The sequence below is a fragment of the Ruditapes philippinarum genome, unplaced genomic scaffold (genome assembly GCF_026571515.1).
Source record: "Ruditapes philippinarum isolate M1 unplaced genomic scaffold, ASM2657151v2 ctg1321_1_1_1_1, whole genome shotgun sequence".
NCBI lineage: Eukaryota > Metazoa > Mollusca > Bivalvia > Venerida > Veneridae > Ruditapes > Ruditapes philippinarum.
The window spans coordinates 51,120-74,862 of record NW_026866662.1 but is presented as its reverse complement, the minus strand read 5'-3'; the positions used below and the strand labels follow the sequence as shown (position 1 = coordinate 74,862).

Below are 23,743 nucleotides of genomic sequence, written 5' to 3'. Positions count from 1 at the left end.
GGTTGGGGTCATGATGGTGAACAAGTGTGCAAAGTTTCAAAGCCATATGTCAATGGACTTTGAAAATATTTGAACTATTACAAAAACTTTAACGTACATTCTAAGTCGAAAAAGGGGCATAATTCTGTCAAAATGCTTGATAGAGTTACCTCCTCCTGTTTACAGGTTGGGGTCATGATGGTGAACAAGTGTGCAAAGTTTCAAAGCCATATGTCAATGGACTTTGAAAATATTTGAACTATTACAAAAACTTTAACGTAAATTCTAAGTCAAAAAAGGGGCATAATTCTGTCAAAATGCTTGATAGAGTTACCTCCTCCTGTTTACAAGTTGGGGTCATGATGGTGAACAAGTGTGCAAAGTTTCAAAGCCATATGTCTATGGACTTTGAAAATATTTTAACTATTACAAAAACTTTAACATAAATTCTAAGTCGAAAAAGGGGCATAATTCTGTCAAAATGCTTGATAGAGTTACCTCCTCCTGTTTACAGGTTGGGGTCATGATGTTGAACAAGTGTGCAAAGTTTCAAAGCCATATGTCAATGGACTTTGAAAATATTTGAACTATTACAAAAACTTTAACATAAGTGGTTACGCCGACGCCGACGCTCGGGTGACTGCAATAGCTCTACTTATTCTTATCGAATAGTCGAGCTAAAAATGTGCATAATTTCTAGACTGTCATCACTCCTTTCCAAGTTTTATAAAAATATTTTCAGTACTTTTTGAGTTATCACTGGATCCAGTTTATGTGTTAAATTTGCCATATTTTCAGTCTATTTGTTGCCATAGCAACCAGAATTTTCAACATAGGAAGAAAAGAAAAAGACATGCATAATCTCCATACTGCCATTTATGAATGTGTCAAGTTTCATAAAAATATTTCCTGTACTTTTTGCGTTATCGCGGGATCCAGTTTTGTGGACGGACGGACGGACTGACTGACGGACTGACAAGACAGACAGACAGATCGACAGACAGACAGACAGACGGACGGAGGGTAAACCTAAAGTCCCCTCTGGTTAATGCGGTAGGGGACTAATAATGTACAGAAACTGATGATGACGGAATGACAGAATGACGGAAGGACGGAACAGGGTAACACTATAACTTTGATATTGCTTCAAATGAAACTGACCAGACCACTTACTTCATAATAAACATCTGATGCTTAAAAGCACTGAACTCTCTTCTGATAATCTCTACTGGAAATTCGGGCTGAGCAACAACATGATGTCCCATGAAAGTATCCTGTTTCGCCTCACCATAATGATCAGCAATGTGGCTAATAGACGTCTATATTAAATGAAATTATGTGAAATAATTGTATTGCTTTGTGGTTAAATAAATGGGTTCTAAACTCTATAAATAAAAGTTGAAACAAGGAACATCGCAATGCGATGCAACCAGGTTTTCAGCAAAATATTTCACAGAAGCTTTGTCATGAAGGGGCATTTGTTTTTAATTGAACTTTTAGGAGGAATTATCATATGGCTTTTTTAATATTCCTCAAACAAAAATGATTGAGAAATTTTATGTTGTCTATTCGCCTTTTTTTCCCAAATATTTTAGAAAGGTAAACAGTATTTTATTTTTGCTTAATTTTTGCATTTTTGCGTCTCTTGTCATTTTCTTTTGTCAACAATATTGGCGTGTGGTGTTTTGTGCGATATCAAGAAAAGTATGTTCACAATTTTAAAAAAATACTTGAATGTTGGAAGAAACATGGGAATTTAGTGAGCGCCAGGGCACCTGATGACAAAGCTTCTGTGAAAGTTTGGTCAAAATCCATTGAGAAATGTAGGAGAAGTTGCGCACTGTAGAAATTGTTCACTATATATTCTGTATAAGGAAAAAATATATCAAGGGCCATAATTCGGTCAAATATTATCCAATCACAAAACCCCGACAATATGTGCCAGGCACTTGATAACAAAGCTTCTAAGAAAGTTTGGTCAAAATCCGTTGAGAAATGTAGGAGGAGTTGCGCACAGAAGAAATTGTTCACTATATATTCTATATACGGAAAAAAAACAAAGGGCCATAATTAGGTCAAATATATACCAATTGCAAAACCATGGCAATATGTGACAGGGCACTTGATGACAAAGCTTCTGAGAAAGTTTGGTCAAAATCCGTTGACAAATGTAGGAGGAGTTGCGCACACTATATATTTTATATAAGGAAAAAAAACAAAGGGCCATAATTAGGTCAAATATTATCTAATCGCAAAACCCCGACAATATGCGCCAGGGCACTTGATGACAAAGCTTCTGTGAAAGTTTGGTCAAAATCCGTTGAGAAATGTAGGAGGAGTTGCGCACAGAAGAAATTGTTTACGCCCGCCCGCCCGTCCGCCCATCCGCCCGCCCGCCGACATACCTCAATCTAATAACCAGTTTTTTCCTTCGGAAAACCTGGTTTAAAATTACTATTAGTATGAAAACTGGATATTCTTGATTATAACAAGCAATTATCATAGTATTGCAAGCAATCCATAAGTCCCCTACCGGTTAGAACCCCAGCAACATTCTGAAGGGCCATTGGCCATTCACTTATGTTTCTATTTTTAGTAAATTTATTGAAAAAGTTCTTTAAAAGTGATCACAGGAAACAGTTTTTATGTACAGACAGACAGACGGACTGAAGGACACTCTAAAGTTATTTTTTTAACATCCCTGTTATCAAAATATAACATTTTTAAAAGCAAAATTTTTAAAAAGGAGATAACTCTTGAAATAAAGATGCAAGATGTCATACGTGATGTGAGTGTAACAAAGAACAAGTAGTAATGAAGGTATGAATACTGAATGTTTATTTTGAAATTGAAGTAAATGAAAGTTAAAAGAATGAATAGGAAAAATTAAAAGTTTAAGGAGGAGATTATTCTGGAAATATGGATGCTAGATTTATAAACCTTGTCATAATTATTATTATGATGTGGGAGTTTGAAGAAAATCCTATCATGATTGAAGAAGTTGGAGTAAAAATTACCAATTTCTCAAAGTTCAAAAGGGGCATAATTCTGGAAATAGTCTTGCTTAGAGTATTGAACTTTCTCACAAAAGTTGAGTGATAATAAGAAACATTTATATTAAGATTGAAGTAGATACATTTAGAAACAAGAGGGCCATGATGGCCCTGAGGTCGCTCACCTGTATATAGCCCCCCCCCACCCCGAGCCAATTTTTACCCAAGGGCTTTTATTTGTTTATTTGAACAGACTTGGTAGACACCTATAAGAAGATGTTTCATGCTAAACATCTAAGTTCTAGCTCATTGGGTTTTTTAAAAGAAGATTTTTAAAGTTTTTACTATACACATATAGTTAAAAACAATGACACCCCTGGGGCAGGGCCAGTTTTGACCCAAGGGCTTTTATTCGAACAAAAAGTGATAGACACTCACTAGAAGATGTTTCATGCTTAATATCTAAACTCTAGCTATTTGGGTTTTTTCAAAGAAGATTTTTAAGTTTTTGCTATACACATATAAGGAAAATCAATGATCCCCCCCCCCCCCGGCGGGGCCAGTTTTGACCACCCCAGGGCTTTTATTTGAACATACTTGGTAGACACCCATTAGAACATGTTTCATGCTAAATATCTTAGCTCTAGCCTTTTGAGTTCTTTAAAAGAAGATTTTTTAAGTTTTTACTATATGCATATAGGGAAAATCAATGACCCCCTGGGGCGGGGCCAATTTTGACCCCAGGGCTTTTATTTGAACAAACATGATAGACACTCATTAGAAGATGTTTCATGTTAAATATCTTAGCTCTAGCTCTTTGGGTTTTTTAAAAGAAGATTTTTTAAGTTTTTACTATATGCATATAGGGAAAATCTATGACCCCCTGGGGCAAGGTCAATTTTGACCCCAGGGCTTTTATTTGAACAAACTTGGTAGACATTCACTAGAAGATGTTTCATGCCAAATATCTTAGCTCTAGCTCTTACGGTTCTTTAAAAGAAGATTTTTTAAGTTTTTACTATATGCATATAGGGAAAATCAATGACCCCTGGGGCGGGGCCAATTTTGACCCCAGGGCTTTTATTTGAACAAACTTGGTAGACACTCACTAGAAGATGTTTCATGCTAAATATCTAAGCTCTAGCTCTTTGAGTTCTTTAAAAGAAGATTTTTTAAGTTTTTACTATATGCATATAGGGAAAATCAATGACCCCCTGGGGCGGGGCCAATTTTGACCCCAGGGCTTTTATTTGAACAAACTTGGTAGACACTCACTAGAAGATGTTTCATGCCAAATATCTAAGCTCTAGCTCTTAGGGTTGTTTAAAAGAAGATATTTAAAGATTTTTCTTTCGGTTGCCATGGCAACCAGAGTTCTGCATGGAATTAAATTCTTTGAACAATTTTTAAAGGTGACCACCAAAGGAACATTCCTGTGAAGTTTGGATGAAATTGGCTCAGTGGTTTATGAGGAGATGTCATTTAAAGCAAAAGTTTACGGACGGACGACGAAAGGACGACGGACGGACGGACGCCGGACAAAAAGCGATCACAAAAGCTCACCCTGTCACTTTGTAACAGGTGAGCTAAAAAAGAAGTTATTAAAAAAAAAAAAAAAATATTTTTTCATGAAAATTTTAAGTTCAAGGGAGGTAATTCTGATACATTTTGTCCTAGAGTTGTAAACCTTGTCACATATGATGTGATTGATGACTAGCAACTTATATTTAAAGTTTGAAGTAAATACCTTAAGAAATAAAGAATTTAAAGTGAAAAAACTTAAAAACTAGAATCAGAAATCTTGAAATTCAGTCTATTTGTTGCCATAGCAACCAGAATTTCCAACATAGGAAGATAAGAAAAGGATGTTCATAATTTCCATACTGCCATCTACCCATATGTCAAGTTTCATAAAAATATTTTCAATACTTTTTGCGTTATCACTGGATCCAGGTTATGTGTAAAATTTGCAATATTTTCAGTCTATTTGTTGCCATAGCAACCAGAATTTTCAGTATAGGAAAAAAAGAAAAAGACGTGCATAATCTCCATAATGCCATTTATTTATATATCAAGTTTCATAAAAATATTTTCAGTACTTTTTGCATTATCGTGGGATCCAGGTTATGTGTAAAATTTGCCATATTTTCAGTCTATTTGTTGCCATAGCAACCAGAATTTTCAGCATAGGAAAAAAAGAAAAAGACGTGCATAATCTCTATACTGCCATCTATCCATATATTAAGTTTCATAAAAATATTTTCAGTACTTTTTGCGTTATCGCGGGATCCAGGTTATGTGTAAAATTTGCCATATTTTCAGTCTATTTGTTGCCATAGCAACCAGAATTTTCAACATAGGAAGAAAAGAAAAAGACGTGCATAATCTCCATACTGCCATCTATCCATATATCAAGTTTCATTAGAATATTTTCAGTACTTTTTGCGTTATCGCGGGATCCAGTTTTGTGGACTGACAGACGGACAGACAGACGGACGGAGGGTAAACCTAAAGTCCCCTCCGGTAAACCGGTAGGGGACTAATAAAAATTTATTATTTGGAAAACAACAACTTTACAATGAAGTAAAACATGTTATTTATTTATTTATACCTGTCCATAGTCGCCCAATTCAAGGGGATTTGAAGGTACATGTCTCATATCAAACACAGAGAAAGGACCTAAAGCCAGGCTACAATGAAATGCATCTTCGAGCTCCTGTATCAAACTGTACACCATCGGCCTGGCAACTTCTTCTGCCAACTGTTGAATTGGCCCTTCATCTCTGAAAAATCCAAAGATCAGACAAATACAAGCAATTATCATAGTATTGCAAGCAATCCATAAGTCCCCTACCGGTTAGAACCCCAGCAACATTCTAAAGGGCCATTGGCCATTAACTTATGTTTTTATTTGAAGTAAATTTGTTGAAAAAGTTCTTTAAAAGTGATCACAGGAAACAGTTTTTATGTACAGACAGTCAGACGGACTGAAGGACAGTCTAAAGTTAATTTTTAAACATCCCTGTTATCAAAATATAACATTTTTAAAAGCAAAATTCTTAAAAAGGAGATAACTCTTGAAATAAAGATGCAAGATGTCATACGTGATGTGAGTGTAACAAAGAACAATTAGTAATGAAGGTATGAATAATGAATGTTTATTTTGAATTTGAAGTAAATGAAAGTTAAAAGAACGAATAGGAAAAATTAAAAGTTTAAGGAGGAGATTAGTCTGGAAATATGGATGCTAGATTTATAAACCTTGTCATAATTATTATTATAATGTGGGAGTTTGAAGAAAATCCTATCATGATTGAAGAAGTTGGAGTAAAAATTACCAATTTCTCAAAAAAGTACAAAAAGGGGCATAATTCTGGAAATAGTCTTGGGAGGTAATTCTGATGAATTTTGTCCTAGAGTTGTAAACATTGTCACATATGATGTGGTTGATGACTAGCAACTTATATTTAAAGTTTGAAGAAAATACCTTAAGAAATAAAGAACTTATAGTGAAAAAACTTAAAAACTAGAATAAGAAATCTTGAAATTCAGTCTATTTGTTGCCATAGCAACCAGAATTTTCAACATAGGAAGATAAGAAAAGGATGTTCATAATTTCCATACTGCCATCTACCCATATGTCAAGTTTCATAAAAAATATTTTCAGTACTTTTTGTGTTATCGCAGGATCCAGGTTATGTGTAAAATTTGCCATATTTTCAGTCTATTTGTTGCCATAGCAACCAGAATTTTCAACATAGGAAGAAAAAAACAAGAGGGCCATGATGGCTCTGAGGTCGCTCACCTGTATATAACCCCCCCCCCCCCCCTTTTATTTGTTTATTTGAACAGACTTGGTAGACACCCATAAGAAGATGTTTCATGCTAAACATCTAAGTTCTAGCTCATTGGGTTTTTTAAAAGAAGATTTTTTAAGTATTTACTATACACATATAGTTAAAAACAATGACACCCCTGGGGCAGGGCCAGTTTTGACCCCCGGGCTTTAATTTGTAGATATTTACTTATAGATGTTTCATGCTTAATATCTAAACTAAAGCTATTTGGGTTTTTTCAAAGAAGATTTTTAAGTTTTTGCTATACACATATAAGGAAAATCAATGACCCCCGGGGCAGGGCCAGTTTTGACCCCAGGGCTTTTATTTGAACATACTTGGTAGACACCCATTAGAACATGTTTCATGCTAAATATCTTAGCTCTAGCTCTTTGGGTTCTTTAAAAGAAGATTTTTTAAGTTTTTACTATATGCATATAGGGAAAATCAATGACCCCCTGGGGCGGGGCCAATTTTGACCCCAGGGCTTTTATTTGAACAAACTTGGTAGACATTCACAAGAAGATGTTTCATGCCAAATATCTAAGCTCTAGCTCTTACGGTTCTTTAAAAGAAGATTTTTTAAGTTTTTACTATATGCATATAGGGAAAATCAATGACCCCCCAGGGCGGGGCCAATTTTGACCCCAGGGCTTTTATTTGAACAAACTTGGTAGACACTCACAACAAACTTGGTAGACACTCACTAGAAGATGTTTCATGCCAAATATCTTAGCTCTAGCTCTTTGGGTTCTTTAAAAGAAGATTTTTTAAGTTTTTACTATATGCATATAGGGAAAATCTATGACCCCCTGGGGCAGGGCCAATTTTGACCTCAGGGCTTTTATTTGAACAAACTTGGTAGACACTCATTAGAAGATGTTTCATGCTAAATATCTTAGCTCTAGCTCTTTGGGTTCTTTAAAAGAAGATTTTTTAAGTTTTTACTATATGCATATAGGGAAAATCAATGACCCCCTGGGGCGGGGCCAATTTTGACCCCAGGGCTTTTATTTGAACAAACTTGGTAGACATTCACTAGAAGATGTTTCATGCCAAATATCTAAGCTCTAGCTCTTACAGTTCTTTAAAAGAAGATTTTTTAAGTTTTTACTATATGCATATAGGGAAAATCAATGACCCCCCCTGGGCGGGGCCAGTTTTGACCCCAGGGCTTTTATTTGAACAAACTTGGTAGACACTCTTTAGAAGATGTTTCATGCCAAATATCTAAGCTCTAGCTCTTACAGTTCTTTAAAAGAAGATATTTAAAGATTTTTCTTTCGGTTGCCATGGCAACCAGAGTTCTGCATGGAATTAAATTCTTTGAACAATTTTTAAAGGTGACCACCAAAGGAACATTCCTGTGAAGTTTGGATGAAATTGGCTCAGTGGTTTATGAGGAGATGTCATTTAAAGCAAAAGTTTACGGACGGACGGACGGGACGGACGGCGGACGAAAAGCGATCACAAAAGCTCACCCTGTCACTTTGTGACAGGTAAGCTAAAAAGACGTGCATAATCTCCATACTGCCATCTATCCATATATCAAGTTTCATTAAAATATTTTCAGTACTTTTTGCATTATTGCGGGATCCAGTTTTGTGGACGGCCGGACGGACGGACGGACTGACGGACAGACGGACGGAGGGTAAACCTAAAGTCCCCTCTGGTAAACCGGTAGGGGACTTGTTCATAAACAGTTTAGTTTCTTTAAATTACAAATTACATAGTTTTAATTCTGACAGTCACTTCAATTGTAATCAATAAAATCCTGTCTAACAAGACTGTCTGAAATAATCACTAATTGACTATTAATGACCTTTTGTTTTTATTTTTTTTGGTACAGTTTTAAACCTTAAGTCTCTAAAGAGATTATGTCATATAATGAACTTTTTTACCTTAGCCTTCTTGCAAGTTCTCTCCTCTCATCTATCAGATCCCATATCATTGGCAGTTTGGAGAAATAAAGTTCATCATGCACACAAACACCAACTTGTGTAAATCTATTACTCAGATGTTCAAGTTCATCTATGAGGTTCTGAAGTTATGAATTTAAGGTTGATAATGTAACTGAAAATGTAATGTCTATAAGAGAATGCTGATCATTTATATCTATTCAATTAAAAAAATGTTTTAATTGAGTAATTGTTAAACATAACTTGATTCAATCGTAATTTGTAACTGTACATTTCTTTGTTGTCATTTAGTTATGTGATAGGTAAATATGTACATCAATAGTCAAGTCAGAATGATAATCAAATTTGTGTGAAGATTTGGCAGCAGTGCTTAACAAAGACAGACATATTTTTGTTGAAATACTTCCTCTCATTTTCTCATTCACACGTGAAAAGTGGACATCACCTTGTAAGTAGTCACTGAATATGACAATGGGCTTCAGCATATCACATAGGGAAGCTGCTGCTGCTATTGTACGTTTGTTAAGTAGCATCTCCCTTAATCCAACTACTTCAGGGCTTCTTGATTTAGTCAAGATGGAGTCTACCGCATCAATTATGGGTTCATATCTATCAAGGAGGCGGCTGCAAGCCCGACCATGAGTTAACCACCTTGTAGCTGCAGCTCTCAAAAAACGTAAGCTTTATTATAATTGCATCTGATTTTACAATTTATTTTTTTCGGTTATTACACAAGCAAACAGTAGATTTAACATTCAAATTTAATTAATGATGAGCCCGATTGTTGGCCCGACAGACTGCAAGGACACTACTTACAGCAAATCTTTGAGCCGAAAATTTCAATTTCCATATGGTAAACATCACGGCATCCAGGTCTAAAAGAACCGGGTACTGCTTGACAAGATGGCTTACGCACAAGGCAAGTCTATGATTTCTGCAGTTAATGTAGAGTTGAAATGGGACCACATGTCTGAATCTGGGCTGTAATCCTGTGAATAAATTAAACATATTCTAAAATACAGTATAAATACCAATTTCTTTATTTCTTTAATTACTTTCATTACTAATGAATGTATTTACATTATTGCCTTTATATTTTTATTAAATAGTGTTATGATAAAAAATCTGATAGTTTTATCAAGTCCTCTTACCTTTGTTGACCCCACTCATAACATTACAGCCATCAAAGCCTCATAACGTTACAGCCATCAAAGCCTACAAAAATGGCTTTTTTGATATCGTTTCCCTTGCCTTGAAAAAACGGTTCAATGGCTCCCATCAAACTTGCTGCATCAGTAGAGACTGCTTGAATGATTCCAACAAAAACATCTGCCACTTGCTTTTCCTTTAAAAATTTGATTATTACTGCAAATTGATTAGACTCATCAGTTGATTCGTCTGCCATTAGAGCATAGCATTTGGCATCACGGATTTGTTTAAGGATATCATCTTCAAATGCAAATGCAATTGATTTGACAATGTCCTGGATAGAAGATGGAGAAGTGTAAGTCAACTTAGGATTTTCAATCACATACTGTTTCACCATTTCATTTTTTATATCAGAAGCCAAGAAGTTCTTGATAAAATCCTCAAGGTTGTCAGTGAGTGCCCATCTTTTCCTAAGCATGAAATGTGAAGTACGGAACAAGGTCTCCAAATATGTTTTGTTCAATGCCTTTTTACTTTCTACTTGTTTTGCCAATAATGGAAAAATCTTCTGTGTACCTTTAATTGATTTGGAAAGGTAGCTTTCTGAAGCCTTTAAGTGCTTCTCAGACTGGTCACGAGTTTTTAGACGTCTTGCTGGATGAGTGCCTAAGTTAACTCCGCATGAAATATAAGCAGTTGTCTCATCAGGCAATGAACTACTATACATGAATTCACAGTACTTGCAGCAATAACCTTCTTTGGATGCACTGTAGTAAAGCCATTTGAAAGTCTTCATATTTATTGGTATCAAACAGTCAACCGTCAGGCAGTCAACTGTCAGGCACCATTACACATGCTTTTTTACTTGTACATATATATCTGACCCATTGTCTCAATCATCATCACTAGAATCATGAGAATGGGAGTAAACTTGGTTATGGGAGAATACTGCTTTACGTTTTAGTGATTCTTTTTTAGAGACTGTAGTTGATGTTGATGTGGTGATTTCAGACAAAGATAATGCATGCTGCTTAAATAAAATGTCAATTTTCTTACACTTTTCTGATGTGTTTGACGTTATTCTTTTTTTGTTGTGGTTTTGATTGTGCGACATTTTACTTCGCAACAGTAATATCCGAAAATTCCAAACGTATTCCTACCTGATCAGTTACGATTAATTTCATTGGGCAGGAGAAATTGAGGGGAGGTAACATTTTCTGTAATTTTTTATTTTTTATTATTTTTTTTTAGGGGAATTTTTTTCTGAATTAGGGGAAAAAACATGATCTTGAGAGGGGAATGGGGCCGATATGGCCCCAAAAATGGCCAAACAAGTGCCCTGCATTGTAACCAAGGGCATGGTGTGGTTTTCTTCCAGTGTTATCGTGCATACATGGTACTGCGCCCGCCATTGTTACTAAAGTGATCAAGTAGGTTTCGCAGAGCTTTTGATCTGATATCATTGACATACATGAATGCTTTCTTACAGACAGGTTTAAAATGAAAAGTGTATCTAAAACAAGTCTGTTTCCAACATTTCCCTTTCAGAGTTTCCTCAGTAGCAATTTGATGTGAGCTCCAAGTAATGAACATCTCTGCTTCCTTTCTGTCAATCTCGAGATCTCTCATTGAAAGTATATGCTGTCAATACTAGCCTTGTCAAACTGGAGAAGGCAATTCACTTTGCAGGACTGGTACAAACTTTACTGTTACATGATGCGTCATCAGTCTACACAGTCATACAGTTTCATAATTTCTAATCATTTCTTCAATCCTTGCATTGACAACCTGTTCTTCGTCACTGTCACTGACTTCAAACTCCTGGCCCAGATGTTCAGATATCCATTTCTGGAGATGTAAGACTTTGCTAGAAAGGTATTCCAAATGACTCAAACAATCTGTTTAATTCCTAAAAAAAAAAAAAAAATTGAAAAAGATACGTTCACTATAATAATTTTATTGAAGATTAAATTTTTTTTTAAAAATGCGATTGTGTATACATTATGCATCTGAAGCAACCGCTGTATCCACTGAGTCAATGACCCATATTTAACCTACGTTCACTATTTATCATATGAAATTAATTGTTGCTAAAAATAGCAAATACGGGAGAGAATTTTGTTGCTTAGTATTTATGTACACACTGAAAATCTTTTACTAAGTTAAGGGAAAGAACTTACCAAATGCTGAATATATCTTCAAGTGAACCCCAAGGTGCATAAGTACTTATGTTAACCAACATTCTTGTAAACTTTCAGGCCTACATTGGTCAAATACTTTATGAAAATTGAAAATTGCTAATTTATACTAAGTCAAATTGAAAATTGCAAATTTATACTAAGTCAAAAGTACTAAATATTATCCACACAAAAAATACCCAGGTGCACAACTTCACATGCTGAACAACATTCCTATAAGGTTTCATGACTAGGTCAAATACTTTTTGAGTTACATGCGACACAAGTTGAAAATTGCAAATTTTTACTAAATCAAGGGCAATAACTCTAAAAATACTAAAAAATATCCACACGAAAATACCAAGGTGCACAGCTACACATGCTGATCAACATTCTTGTAAAGTTTCATGACTCTAGGTCAAATACTTTTTGAGTTACATGCGACACAAGTTGAAAATTGCAAAAATTTTAATAAGTCAAGGGCAATAACTCTAAAAATACTAAATATATCTAGACGAAAATACCCAGGTGCACAACTACACATGCTGATCAACATTCCTGTAAAGTTTCATGACTCTATGTCAAATACTGTTGAGGTATGTATGACACAAATTGGAAGGAGGGGCGATTTCTATTGTAATTTTCTATTGTTTAACAAAGGGCCAATGGCCCCTTAATCTTTTGTTATTGAATGAACTCTATTGTTCTCTTAACAGTTAGATGGCCCTCTAACCCTATTTGGTAGAGCAGATGGATGGACGGACGGACTAGGGTAAATCTAAATGCCCCAAGCCCCCCCCCCCCCCCCCACTTGAAGTGCGGCACAAAAATTGGTTACAGCGCAAATAAAATTAAATAAACAAATATGAAATGAACATATTGAAATTGCAAGTGTGGTATCATTTAAAGCAATTTAACTGGCAGCATTGCTGTGAATAATTCATAAACAGGAATTTAAAGCTGCAATCAATAGCGATCAGCAGACGTGTTAAAAAATAATTTATAACAGTAAAAGGAAACGCCTAGACATCAGAGATTTAAAATTAAATATGAAATAATGGTAATTCTTTACCTAGAATTTGTCCAAATCCTTCAAACATATCATATACAGCCAATCCTTTAATAATCTTATGCACCGACAAAAAAATCGCTGTCATTAGCCACTGTTGTTCTCCTGGAGTTTTTGACCTTACGTCATATATGCCCAAGTGCCCTTTTCTTGTGGTGGCGGTCAAATATCAAAGTTCTAAACCTTGTACCTTCAGACAAGGAGATTTTTTTTAAAGTCTTTAGTGTACCAACAATTTTGGTAGAGGTCCACTACACAATGTTTTGACATGCAAAATATCTAACCTCTAGCCTATGTCAATTCAGACAATGATTTTTTAAGTTTTTACTACAGGAGATCTTCTATGAGTCGAACTTCCAACTAGTCGATTTTCTCGATGTGTCGAGGTAAAACGAAAGATTTTTCCCCCATATATTCTTAATAAAAAGCTATATGAGTCGAAATTTTATGTGTTGAATTTTTCAATTGTGTCGAATTTTACGATGTGTCAAAAGTTTTCTCATGGTCCATGTAGAACAAATCGAAAACAATTTATCATAAATAAGGCCATTCTTAAACAAGAGGGCCATGATTGCCCTAGATCGCTCACCTGACCCATCAAACTCATCCGAACATTTACCTAGACAAGCATTCTGACCAAGTTTCATGACAGGTGAGTCAAAAATGTGACCACTAGAGTGTTAACAAGGATTATCCATATTTGAGCAGTGTGACCTAGTTTTTTAACCAGGTGACCCATATTCGAACTTGACCTAGGAATCCTCAAAACAAACTTTCAGACCAATTTCCAGGATACTTGGATCAAAACAGTAGCCACTAATGTTAACAAGATTTCTCTATTTTTAGCTCCGGTGACCTAGTTTTTTATTCGAGATGACCCACCTTAAAACTCATCCAAGCAATGACCAAGACAAGCATCCTGACCAAGTTTGATGATAATTGAGTCAAAAATGTGAACACTTGAATGTTAACAAGGTTTTTCCATATTTGGGCAGTGTGACCTAGTTTTTGACCCCAGGTGACCCATTTTCGAACTTGACATAGAAATCATCGAAACAAACTTTGAGGCCATTTTACAGGATATTTGGATCAAAACAGTAGCCACTAGAGTTTTAACAAGATTATTCTTTTTTTAGCTCCTGTGAACCTAGTTTTTCATCCGAGACGCCCCATGTTCGAAATCATCTGAGCAATTACCTAGACAAGCATCCTGACAAAGTTTGATAATGATTGAGGCAAAAATGTGACAGCTTAAGTGTTAATGAACAAGTGTAGAAGGACGACGGACATTCAACCAACCTAAAAGCTCAGCCTGAGCTAGCTCAGGTGAGCTAAAAAAACAAACAGACCAAGTCTGATGACAATCAAGGCAAAAATGTGACCACTAGAGTACAAACAAACTAAATGTGGATAGAAGACAGACAACAAGCTTTGAGTTAGGATCAATGTAAAGTTTGTGGATGGCAACGGCACCATGTGAGGATATGACAACATAACAATAATTTCGTTTTTTTTCTATGAGGAAAGTCGAACTAAACATTGGTTCAACCAATGGTTTAATACTTTCCTTGCAGATTGCAACCTTGTTTGATTTTATCAAGCAAACCAAATTTTTCACATTTACGGTTGTATCAAATTTCTACATTTATTTTAAATATATTTACAATTATACAAAAAATCCTACCGGTACTGTGGCTTGTGACATTTTCGGTATGAACTCCTTCAGATCAGCTTTGATTTTCTCCAGCTACAATTTTAAATGAGAACAAGAACTGTCGGAGGACAGTATTGGCTCGACTATTCAAAAAATTGTCACAAGGGTGTTTTATTAAGTATAATAATGCTTATTACCTATGAATACATAAAACTGACCGAAAAATACAAAGGCTTGTTATTAAGATGTTTTGTCAAGTAAATCACTGCTTTATTATTATGAATGCATAAAAATGCCCCAAAACAGGCACAAACTCTTCAGTAGTTATGGAGATAACAGCTTACAAGCTAAACTTTACCATGAATTTCTAAGTTGAAAAAGGGAAGAAAAATCAGCCCAAATGCAAGATAGAATTATGGATCTTGGTCAGTGACCTACAATTATGATTCTAAATGCATATGTGAAGTTTTAAATTAATATCTTTAATAGTTATTGAGATATGTAAAAACTTGCATGTAAACATTAACCAAGAGACTAAGTAGAAAAGGGGAGATGAATCAGCCTAAATGGGAGTAGAGTTATGGAACTTGGTCAGTGACATACAATTATGACTCTCCAATTTTGAACCTTAGTACATGTGTAAAGTTTCAAGTAAATATCTTTGAAGACCTTTAACCTTTAAACAAAATTTCTAAGTTTCAAAGGGGCAAATAATTCTGTAAATATTGCAGGCAGAGTTTTGCAATTTTGCAAACAAATGTACATTGTTACTATAAACTAGAACTATCACTAAATGTGATTAATACCCCCACAAGACTGCTTCGGAAATGAGGATGTTACTAGTAACAGAATACTTTGTAAAAGAATTGAAATATAGAGTTATGGTTGTGGGCAATTAAAGATAGTTGTGGTTCTTGTATGTTGCATTTCCTTTCAATGTGGTTGGCCAAGTTTAATTGAATTACTCTGTAATAAGTCCAGAAAGACAAAGAAAAGGAACAAAGGGCAATAACTCTATAAATACTGAAGATAGAGTTATAGTTCTTGTGCACTGCACTTCCTCTTATTGTGCTTGACCATTGTATGAAGTTGTTTTGAATTCCAACCAGTACGTTTTAAGTTATGCTCCTGACAAGGAAAAGTATCAAAGGGCAGTAACTCTGTATTTTGTCAAAATGGAGTTATGGCTCTTGTGCACTGCACTTCATTTTAATGTCCTTGACAACTGTATGAAGTTGTATTGAATTCCAAACAGTAGTTTTCAAGTTATGCTCTGGACAAGGAAATGTAACAAAGGGCAATAACTCTGTAATTAGTCAAGATGGAGTTATGGTTCTTATGCACTGCACTTCCTCTCAATGTGCTTGACCATTGTATGAAGTTATATTGAATTCCAATTTTAACATTAGTCTTCAAGTTATGGTCCGGACAAAAAAAAGCAATGGAAAAGTAACAAAGGGCAATAACTCTGTAATTACTTTAGATAGAGTTATGGTTCTTGTGCACTGCACTTCCCCTTATTGTGTTTGACAATTGTATGAAGTTGTTTTGAATTCCAAACAGTAGTTTTCAAGTTATGCCCCGGACAAGGAAAAGTAACAAAGGGCAATAACTCTGTAATTAGTCCAGATAGAGTTATGGTTCTTATGCACTGCACTTCCTCTCATTGTGCTTGACCATTGTATGTAGTTATATTGAATTCCAACCATTAGTCTTCAAGTTATGCTCCGGACAAGGAAAATGCAACGGACGTCTGGACCGAACGACCGACCGACCGCCAGACCGCCAGACCGACCGACCACCGGGTGACTCCTATATACCCCCCAAACTTCGTTTTTTTGGGGTATAAAAAGTATTGTAGATTTCAAGCAATAATTGAGATATTTGACTTTACAAAAAAACTTCAACCAAAATTTCTAAGTTATAAAGGGGCATCATTCTGTAAATATTACAGGCAGAGTTATCCAACTTGTCAATCTGATGTACATTGTTACTATAAATAAGTATTGTAAGTTTCAATTGAATATCTCAAGCAATAATTGAGATATTTGACTTTACAAAAAACTTTAACAAAAATTTCTAAGTTAAAAAGGGGCATAATTCTATAAATATTGTAGGCAGAGTTATCCAACTTGTCAATCTGATGTACATTGTTACTATAAATAAGTATTGTAAGTTTCAATTGAATATCTCAAGCAATAATTGAGATATTTGAATTTACAAAAAACTTTAACCAACGCAGACGCCGACGCGGACGCTGACGCAGACGCCGGGGCGACTACAATAGCTCTCATATTCTTCGAATAGTCAAGCTAAAAATGCTTTGCGACCGCATTAATACAACACTAAATAGAAGTGTAGCAACAGATTTTTTTTTGTTTCTATACAATTGAAGATAATGCATAGATCCCTGACATATCTAATTCTTATTATCAGATTAGTGGTTAAATCTATTGTTAATCCAATAAAAGATCAGAGTAAGAATATATCAATGCACTTGAGGCTAGTGAATTTGGTAGTGAAGGTCATATTTTACACAGCCTAAATTTCATGACTACATCAAAGGACAACACAGTAAGACACAGTCAAAATCTAGGTCAGCTGATATCAAATTCACTTTACATCTTAATCTGACTGTGCACATGGTTCAAATTTCATAGCTGTACATCAAAGGACAAGAAAGTAGATCACATCATCAAAATCTAGGTCACCTGATATCAAAGTTCAATTTTACAACTAAAACTGTGCACATGGTCAAAATTTCATTGCTGTACATCAAAGAACAAGAAAGTAGGTCACTGTCCCCTTGGGCAAGGCAAAATTTTGACCCAAGAGTTTAATTCAAAACAATCTTGATACAGGTCCACCAAACAACATTTCAAGTCAAATATCTAAGCTGTAGCTTTCTCCCATTCAGAAAAAAATTGTTTTATTTTCTGTTTTTACTATGTGTACATAATGAGAATCAATGCCCCCGGGCAGGGCCAATTTTGACACCAGGGGAAAAATTTGAACAACTTTGGTAGAGGACCTATAGATGACATTATATAGCAAACATCAAAGCCTTGTACCTTCAGACAAAAATATTTTTTATTTTTTTACTATATGTTCATAATGAAAATCAATGACCCCCGGGGCGGAACCAATGTTGACCCCAGGGCTATAATTTGAACAATCTTGGTAGAGGTTCACTTCGCAAAGTCTCATGCCATATATTTAACCTCTAGCCTTTGTCAATTCAGAGAAGAAGATTTTTCAAGTTTTTACTTTATACATATAAGGAAAACTATCGACTCTGGGGCAGGGCAATTTTAACACTAGGGGCAAAATTTGAACAACTTTTGTAGAAGACCTATAGATGATATTATATACCAAATATTAAAACTCTAAGCCTTGTACCTTCAGACAAGAAGATTTTTAATTTTTTACTATAAATGTATGTACATAGTGAAAATCAATGACCCCTAAAGGTAGGGCCAATTTTGACCCCAGGGCTATAATTTGTACAACCATGCTAGAGGTTCACTACACAATGTTTCATAAAAATATCTTAACTCTAGCCTTTGTAAATTTAGAGAAGATGATTTTTTAAGCTTTTACTATATACATTTAAGGAAAACTTATGGCCCCCGGGGCTGGGCTAATTTTGACACTAGAGGCAAAATTTGAACAACTTTGGTAGAGAACCTATAGATGATATCATTTTACAAATATTAAAGCTGTAAGCCTTGTACCTTCAGATAATAAGATTTTTTTATTTTTTACTACATGTATACAGTCGACATTGTATTAAGAGACCACTCAAGGGACAGCCAAAAAGTGGTCTCTTAATAGAGTGGTCTCTCAATAGAATTCTGGAAAATTCGAGACTTTTTTATATAACAAGTCATAGATATGATAACATCTTTTTTATAAAAACAAAAACTGTACAATATTATGTATGTATTACAGTTTCATATTTACATTTATGCCTTTTTTTTTTTAAAAGTTATCAATATGTGTTTGTTTTTGTTTTTTAGTAGAAATTTGTGTACAAATGTGATCTACGCTCATTATACTAACAGGTCATTTTGACCATGAAACAAAGCATATTGTCTTATATTCTTAATATGTTCATACACATCTCCTGCTGAACAAACATTCAAATCATCAGCCACAGCTCCAGATAATTTTTCATGCAATGAGTTTTAAACTTCTTGATTTTTTTCATGCAATTAGTTTTTACACTACCCCGATTTCAAATTCAACAAGGTTTTTAGAGATCTAAGATTTTTTTGTCTTTCTTTTTGTCGAAGGGTCATATTTAATGGAGTACTACATGTATTTCATAAAGCATCAGATGAGCACCTACACCATCAGCAACGAAAGGCCTGTAATGTTTAGTTCACTACTTTTCATGGTTTTATTTCGACTACAAACGATGACATTTGCTTTTAACTCAGACTCAATTCCATGCACGATTTCCTCATTCAATTTATCGGTCTTTACTCTTATTAGTTGTCTGTTATTTTCGCTCGTTCCGGCGTCATTTTCGATTTGATTTTCTGGAAGGGAAATCACTCTGAGCACATGCGGTGTTGTGATACGTTATTGCTCTGACAAAATATGTTATAACAAGATATGTTTGTAAAACATGTATGCCCCCTATCAGCAGCCAATTATTCATGTGATAAGGTAACTATGCATGACTTCTGACCCAGTGATCAAACAATTAATATGGGTTATCAAGTATCTACTGGTCATGACCTTGACCTTTGACCCCTTGACCCAAAACTCAATAGGGGTCATCTGCTGGTCAAGACCAATCATCATACAAAGTTTGAAGTTCCTAGGCCTAAGCGTTTTTAGTTAATTGATCAGAAACCGTTTTTACTTACAAGGTCAATGTGACCTTGACCTTTGACCCCTTGACCCCAAAATCAATAGGGGTCATTTGCTGGTCATGACTAATCACCATGCCAAGTTTGAAGTTCCTAGGCCTAAGGGTTCTTTTATTATTGATCCGAAACCGTTTTAACATACAAGGTCACTGTGACCTTGACCTTTGACCCCAAAATCAATAGGGGTCATCTGCTGATCATGACCAATCACTATGCCATGTTTGAAGTTCCTAGGCCAAAGCGTTCTTTAGTTATTGATCAGAAACCGTTTTTACTTACAAGGTCAATGTGACCTTGACCTTTGACCCCTTGATCCCAAAATCAAAAGGGGTAATCTGCTGGTCATGAAAAATCACCATACCAAGTTTGAAGTTCCTAGGCCTAAGCGTTCTTAAGTTATTGATCAGAAACCGTTTTTACTTACAAGGTCGATGTGACCTTGACCTTTGACCCCTTGACCCAAAACTCAATAGGGGTCATCTGCTGGTCACCACCAATCATCATACAAAGTTTGAAGTTCCTAGGCCTAAGCGTTTTTAGTTTATTGATCGGAAACCGTTTTTACCTACAAGGTCAATGTTACATGACCTTTGACACCTTGACCCTAAAAACAATAGGTCATCTGCTGGTCATGACCAATCACCATACCAAGTTTGAAGTTCCTAGGCCTAAGGGTTCTTAAGTTATTGATCGGAAAGCATTTTTACCTACAAGGTCAATGTGACCTTGCCCTTTGACCCCTTAACCCCAAAATCAGTAGGGGTCATCTGCTGGTCATGACCAATCACCATACCAAGTTTGAAGTTCCTAGGCCTAAGGGTTCTTTAGTTATTGATCGGAAACTGCTTTTACCTAAGAGGTCAATGTGACCTTGACCTTTGACCCCTTGACCCCAAAATCAATAGGGGTCATCTACTGATCATGACCAATCACCATACCAAGTTTGAAGTTCCTAGGCCTAAGGGTTCTTTCGTTATTGATCGGAAACTGTTTTTACCTAAGAGGTCAATGTGACCTTGACCTTTGACCCCTTGACCCCAAAATCAATAGGGGTCATCTACTGATCATGACCAATCACCATATCAAGTTTGAAGTCCCTAGGCCTAAGGGTTCTTTCGTTATTGATCGGAAACCGTTTTTACCTACAAGGTCAATGTGACCTTGACCTTTGACCCCTTAACCCAAAATCAATAGGGGTCATCTACTGATCATGACCAATCACCATATCAAGTTTGAAGTCCTCAGGCCTAAGGGTTCTTTCGTTATTGATCGGAAACCGATTTTACCTACAAGGTCAATGTGACCTTGACCTTTGACCACTTAACCCCAAAATCAATAGGGGTCATCTGCTGGTCATAACCAATCACCATACCAAGTTTGAAGTTCCTAGGCCTAAGGGTTCTTTTGTTATTGATCGGAAACCGTTTTTACCCAAGAGGTCAATGTGTCCTTGACCTTTGACCCCTTGACCCCAAAATCAATAGGGGTCATCTACTGATCATGACCAATCACCATACCAAGTTTGAAGTTCCTAGGCCTTAAGGTTCTTTACTTATTGATCGGAAACCGTTTTTGCTTACATAGTCAATGTGACCGTGACCTTTGACCCCTTGACCCCAAAATCAATAGGGGTCATCTACTGATCATGACAAATCACCATACCAAGTTTGAAGTTCCTAGGCCTTAAGGTTCTTTAGTTATTGATCGGAAACCGTTTTTGCTTACAAGGTCAATGTGACCTTGACCTTTGACCCCTTGACCCCAAAATCAATAGGGGTCATCTACTTGTCATGACCAATCACCATACCAAGTTTGAAGTTCCTAGGCCTAAGGGTTCTTTAGTTATCACTCGGAAACCATTTGGTCTACGGACCGACGGACCGACGGACCGACAGACCGACGGACCGACAAGTGCAAAGCAATATACCCCCTTTTCTTCGAAATGGGGGCATAATAAATATTACGATCGGAAAACTGTTTCTTTCTTCCTGATTTTGAAACGATTGCAATTATTATTAAATTTGTTTCTAAACGACAATTATTTTGTAACGGTCCATGACCATGAAAAATATTTGTTTGTTTCCTTGTACACATCAAACCTACTCGCTGATTACACAGGTGAGAATGCCCGTAGGTAAGCTTGTTTGTCATGGCCGTTTAATAGATACTTTAACACTTAATTTTGTACATTTGGGCCGACATTAAGTGGCCGCTGGCCGCGATATAAAATCGTCGTTTAATGGAATTAACTTATATAGTAAAATCATTGGGAGGGATTTTATGCGGCCGCTTAATAAAAAAGTCGTTTAATGAAGGTGGACGCAAGTACGATGCTGACTGTATATTGAAAATCAATGACCCCCGGGGCGGGGGCAATTTTGACCCAAGGGCTATAATTTGAACAATCTTGCTATAGGTTCACTACACAATGTTTCATGCAAAATATCTAACCTCTAGCATTTGTCATTTGCTAGAAGAAATTTTTTTAAAGTTTTTACTATAAGTTTTTACTATATACATATAAGGAAAACCAATGACCCCCGGGACGGGGCCGATTTTGACCCCAGGGCTATAATTTGAACAATCTGGGTAGAGGTCTACCAGGCAACCCGTCTGTTGATTTTCCACAGTCTTTCTGGAAAAACTCTGGAAAATAACCAATTTTCCATGAATTTTCATGGAAACAAGCTTTTTTCCACAGTATTTGGAACAATTTTCATGGAGAACTCTGGAACTTGAATTTTTCATCAAAGAAATAACCATGAAACAGTTCTGGAAACTATGGAAAGTTAACACTTAGACAATTTTCAAGGAGTTTTACTCTGGAAAACACTTAGTCATTTTTGAGAAAGTTTTGGACTTAGGAAATTTTCATTTGATTTCTGCATTTACATATACTTCACTTAATACATTAAATTTTAATATGTTTTCCTAAGTAGGCATAAATAATCTTTTTAATATTAGACAGTTTTCTGGTTTTAAGACATAATGAAAATAAAAACAATTTAAAATGTGGCATTGACACAATTGTAAATTCACAGTTGACCAGATATATTAAAACAGCAAGAACAAATGAATTTAATTACTTAGCATTGAGATTGGTCATACATGTTACTCACTGTAATTAAAAATAGCAGTTAGCAAAATAAACATGTATAGTTAAACAAAATGAATAAGCCCCTCAAGAGCTTAAATGTTTCTTTTTTTATTGCCAAAAAAAAACAAATAAAACAAGAGCCATGTCAACATGGCCATCCCCCGCCGAATGTGTTTGCTCATTGGAAGAATGTATATGTAGTAGAACAGAATAATTCTATTTTAAGAGGTCTTTTGGTAATGAAAACTGATGGCTATAGTGATTACAGATAATGAGATTTGAAACCTATGTGAATACTGATGAATGAAAATAACAAAGGGCAATAACTGAAAAATAATGCAGGGTAGGTTATCATTCTTGTGTGCTGCATCCCTCCTCAGTAAAATCTATCCACCTATGAAGTTTCAAGTTGATACCTCAAATACTTTTTGAGAAAAGAATTGAATTGAAAAATTAAGTATGAAAAATAACAAAGGGCAATAACTCAAAAATTATAAAAGGTAGAGTTATCATTCTTGTGCATTTCACACCTCCTGAGTGAGATCTATACCTATGAAGTTTCATTTTGATATCTCAAAGGCTTTTTGAGTTATGCTCTGGACAAAAATTAATTTTGAAAAATAACAAAGGGCAATAACTCAAAAATAATGCAGGGTAGAGTTATCATTCTTAAGCACTGCACTCCTCCTCAATGAGATCCATCCACCTTTGAAGTTTCAAGTTGATACCTCAAATACTTTTTGAGATAAGCTCTGGACAAAATAGCATAAAAAAACAAAGGGCAATAACTCAAAAATTGTATAGGGAAGAGTTATCATTCTTGCGCACAACTTTCCTCCTCAATAAGATCTATCCACCTATGACATTTCATGTTGATATCTCAAACACTTTTTGAGTTATGCTCCACTCAGGTGAAAAATTAGGTATGAAAAATAACAAAGGGCAATAACTCAAAAATTATGAAAGGTAGAGTTATCATTCATGTGCACT

The 23,743-nt window shown here is 35.5% G+C and overlaps 1 protein-coding gene across 6 annotated transcripts in view; it reads right to left on the bottom strand.

Annotated features, from left to right (window-relative positions):
- The window catches only part of LOC132733267 (cell division cycle-associated 7-like protein), a 202,736-nt gene that overhangs the window by 129,128 nt on the left and 49,865 nt on the right, over nt 1-23,743 (bottom strand). For 3 of the 6 annotated variants that reach the window (XM_060719873.1, XM_060719874.1, XM_060719877.1), the window contains exon 3: nt 14,807-14,869. The exons of 1 other annotated variant lie outside the window; for it this stretch is intronic. In XM_060719873.1, the coding sequence (XP_060575856.1) occupies nt 14,807-14,869 (63 nt within the window). 2 more of the 6 variants (XM_060719878.1, XM_060719875.1) reach the window with 2 other exon arrangements.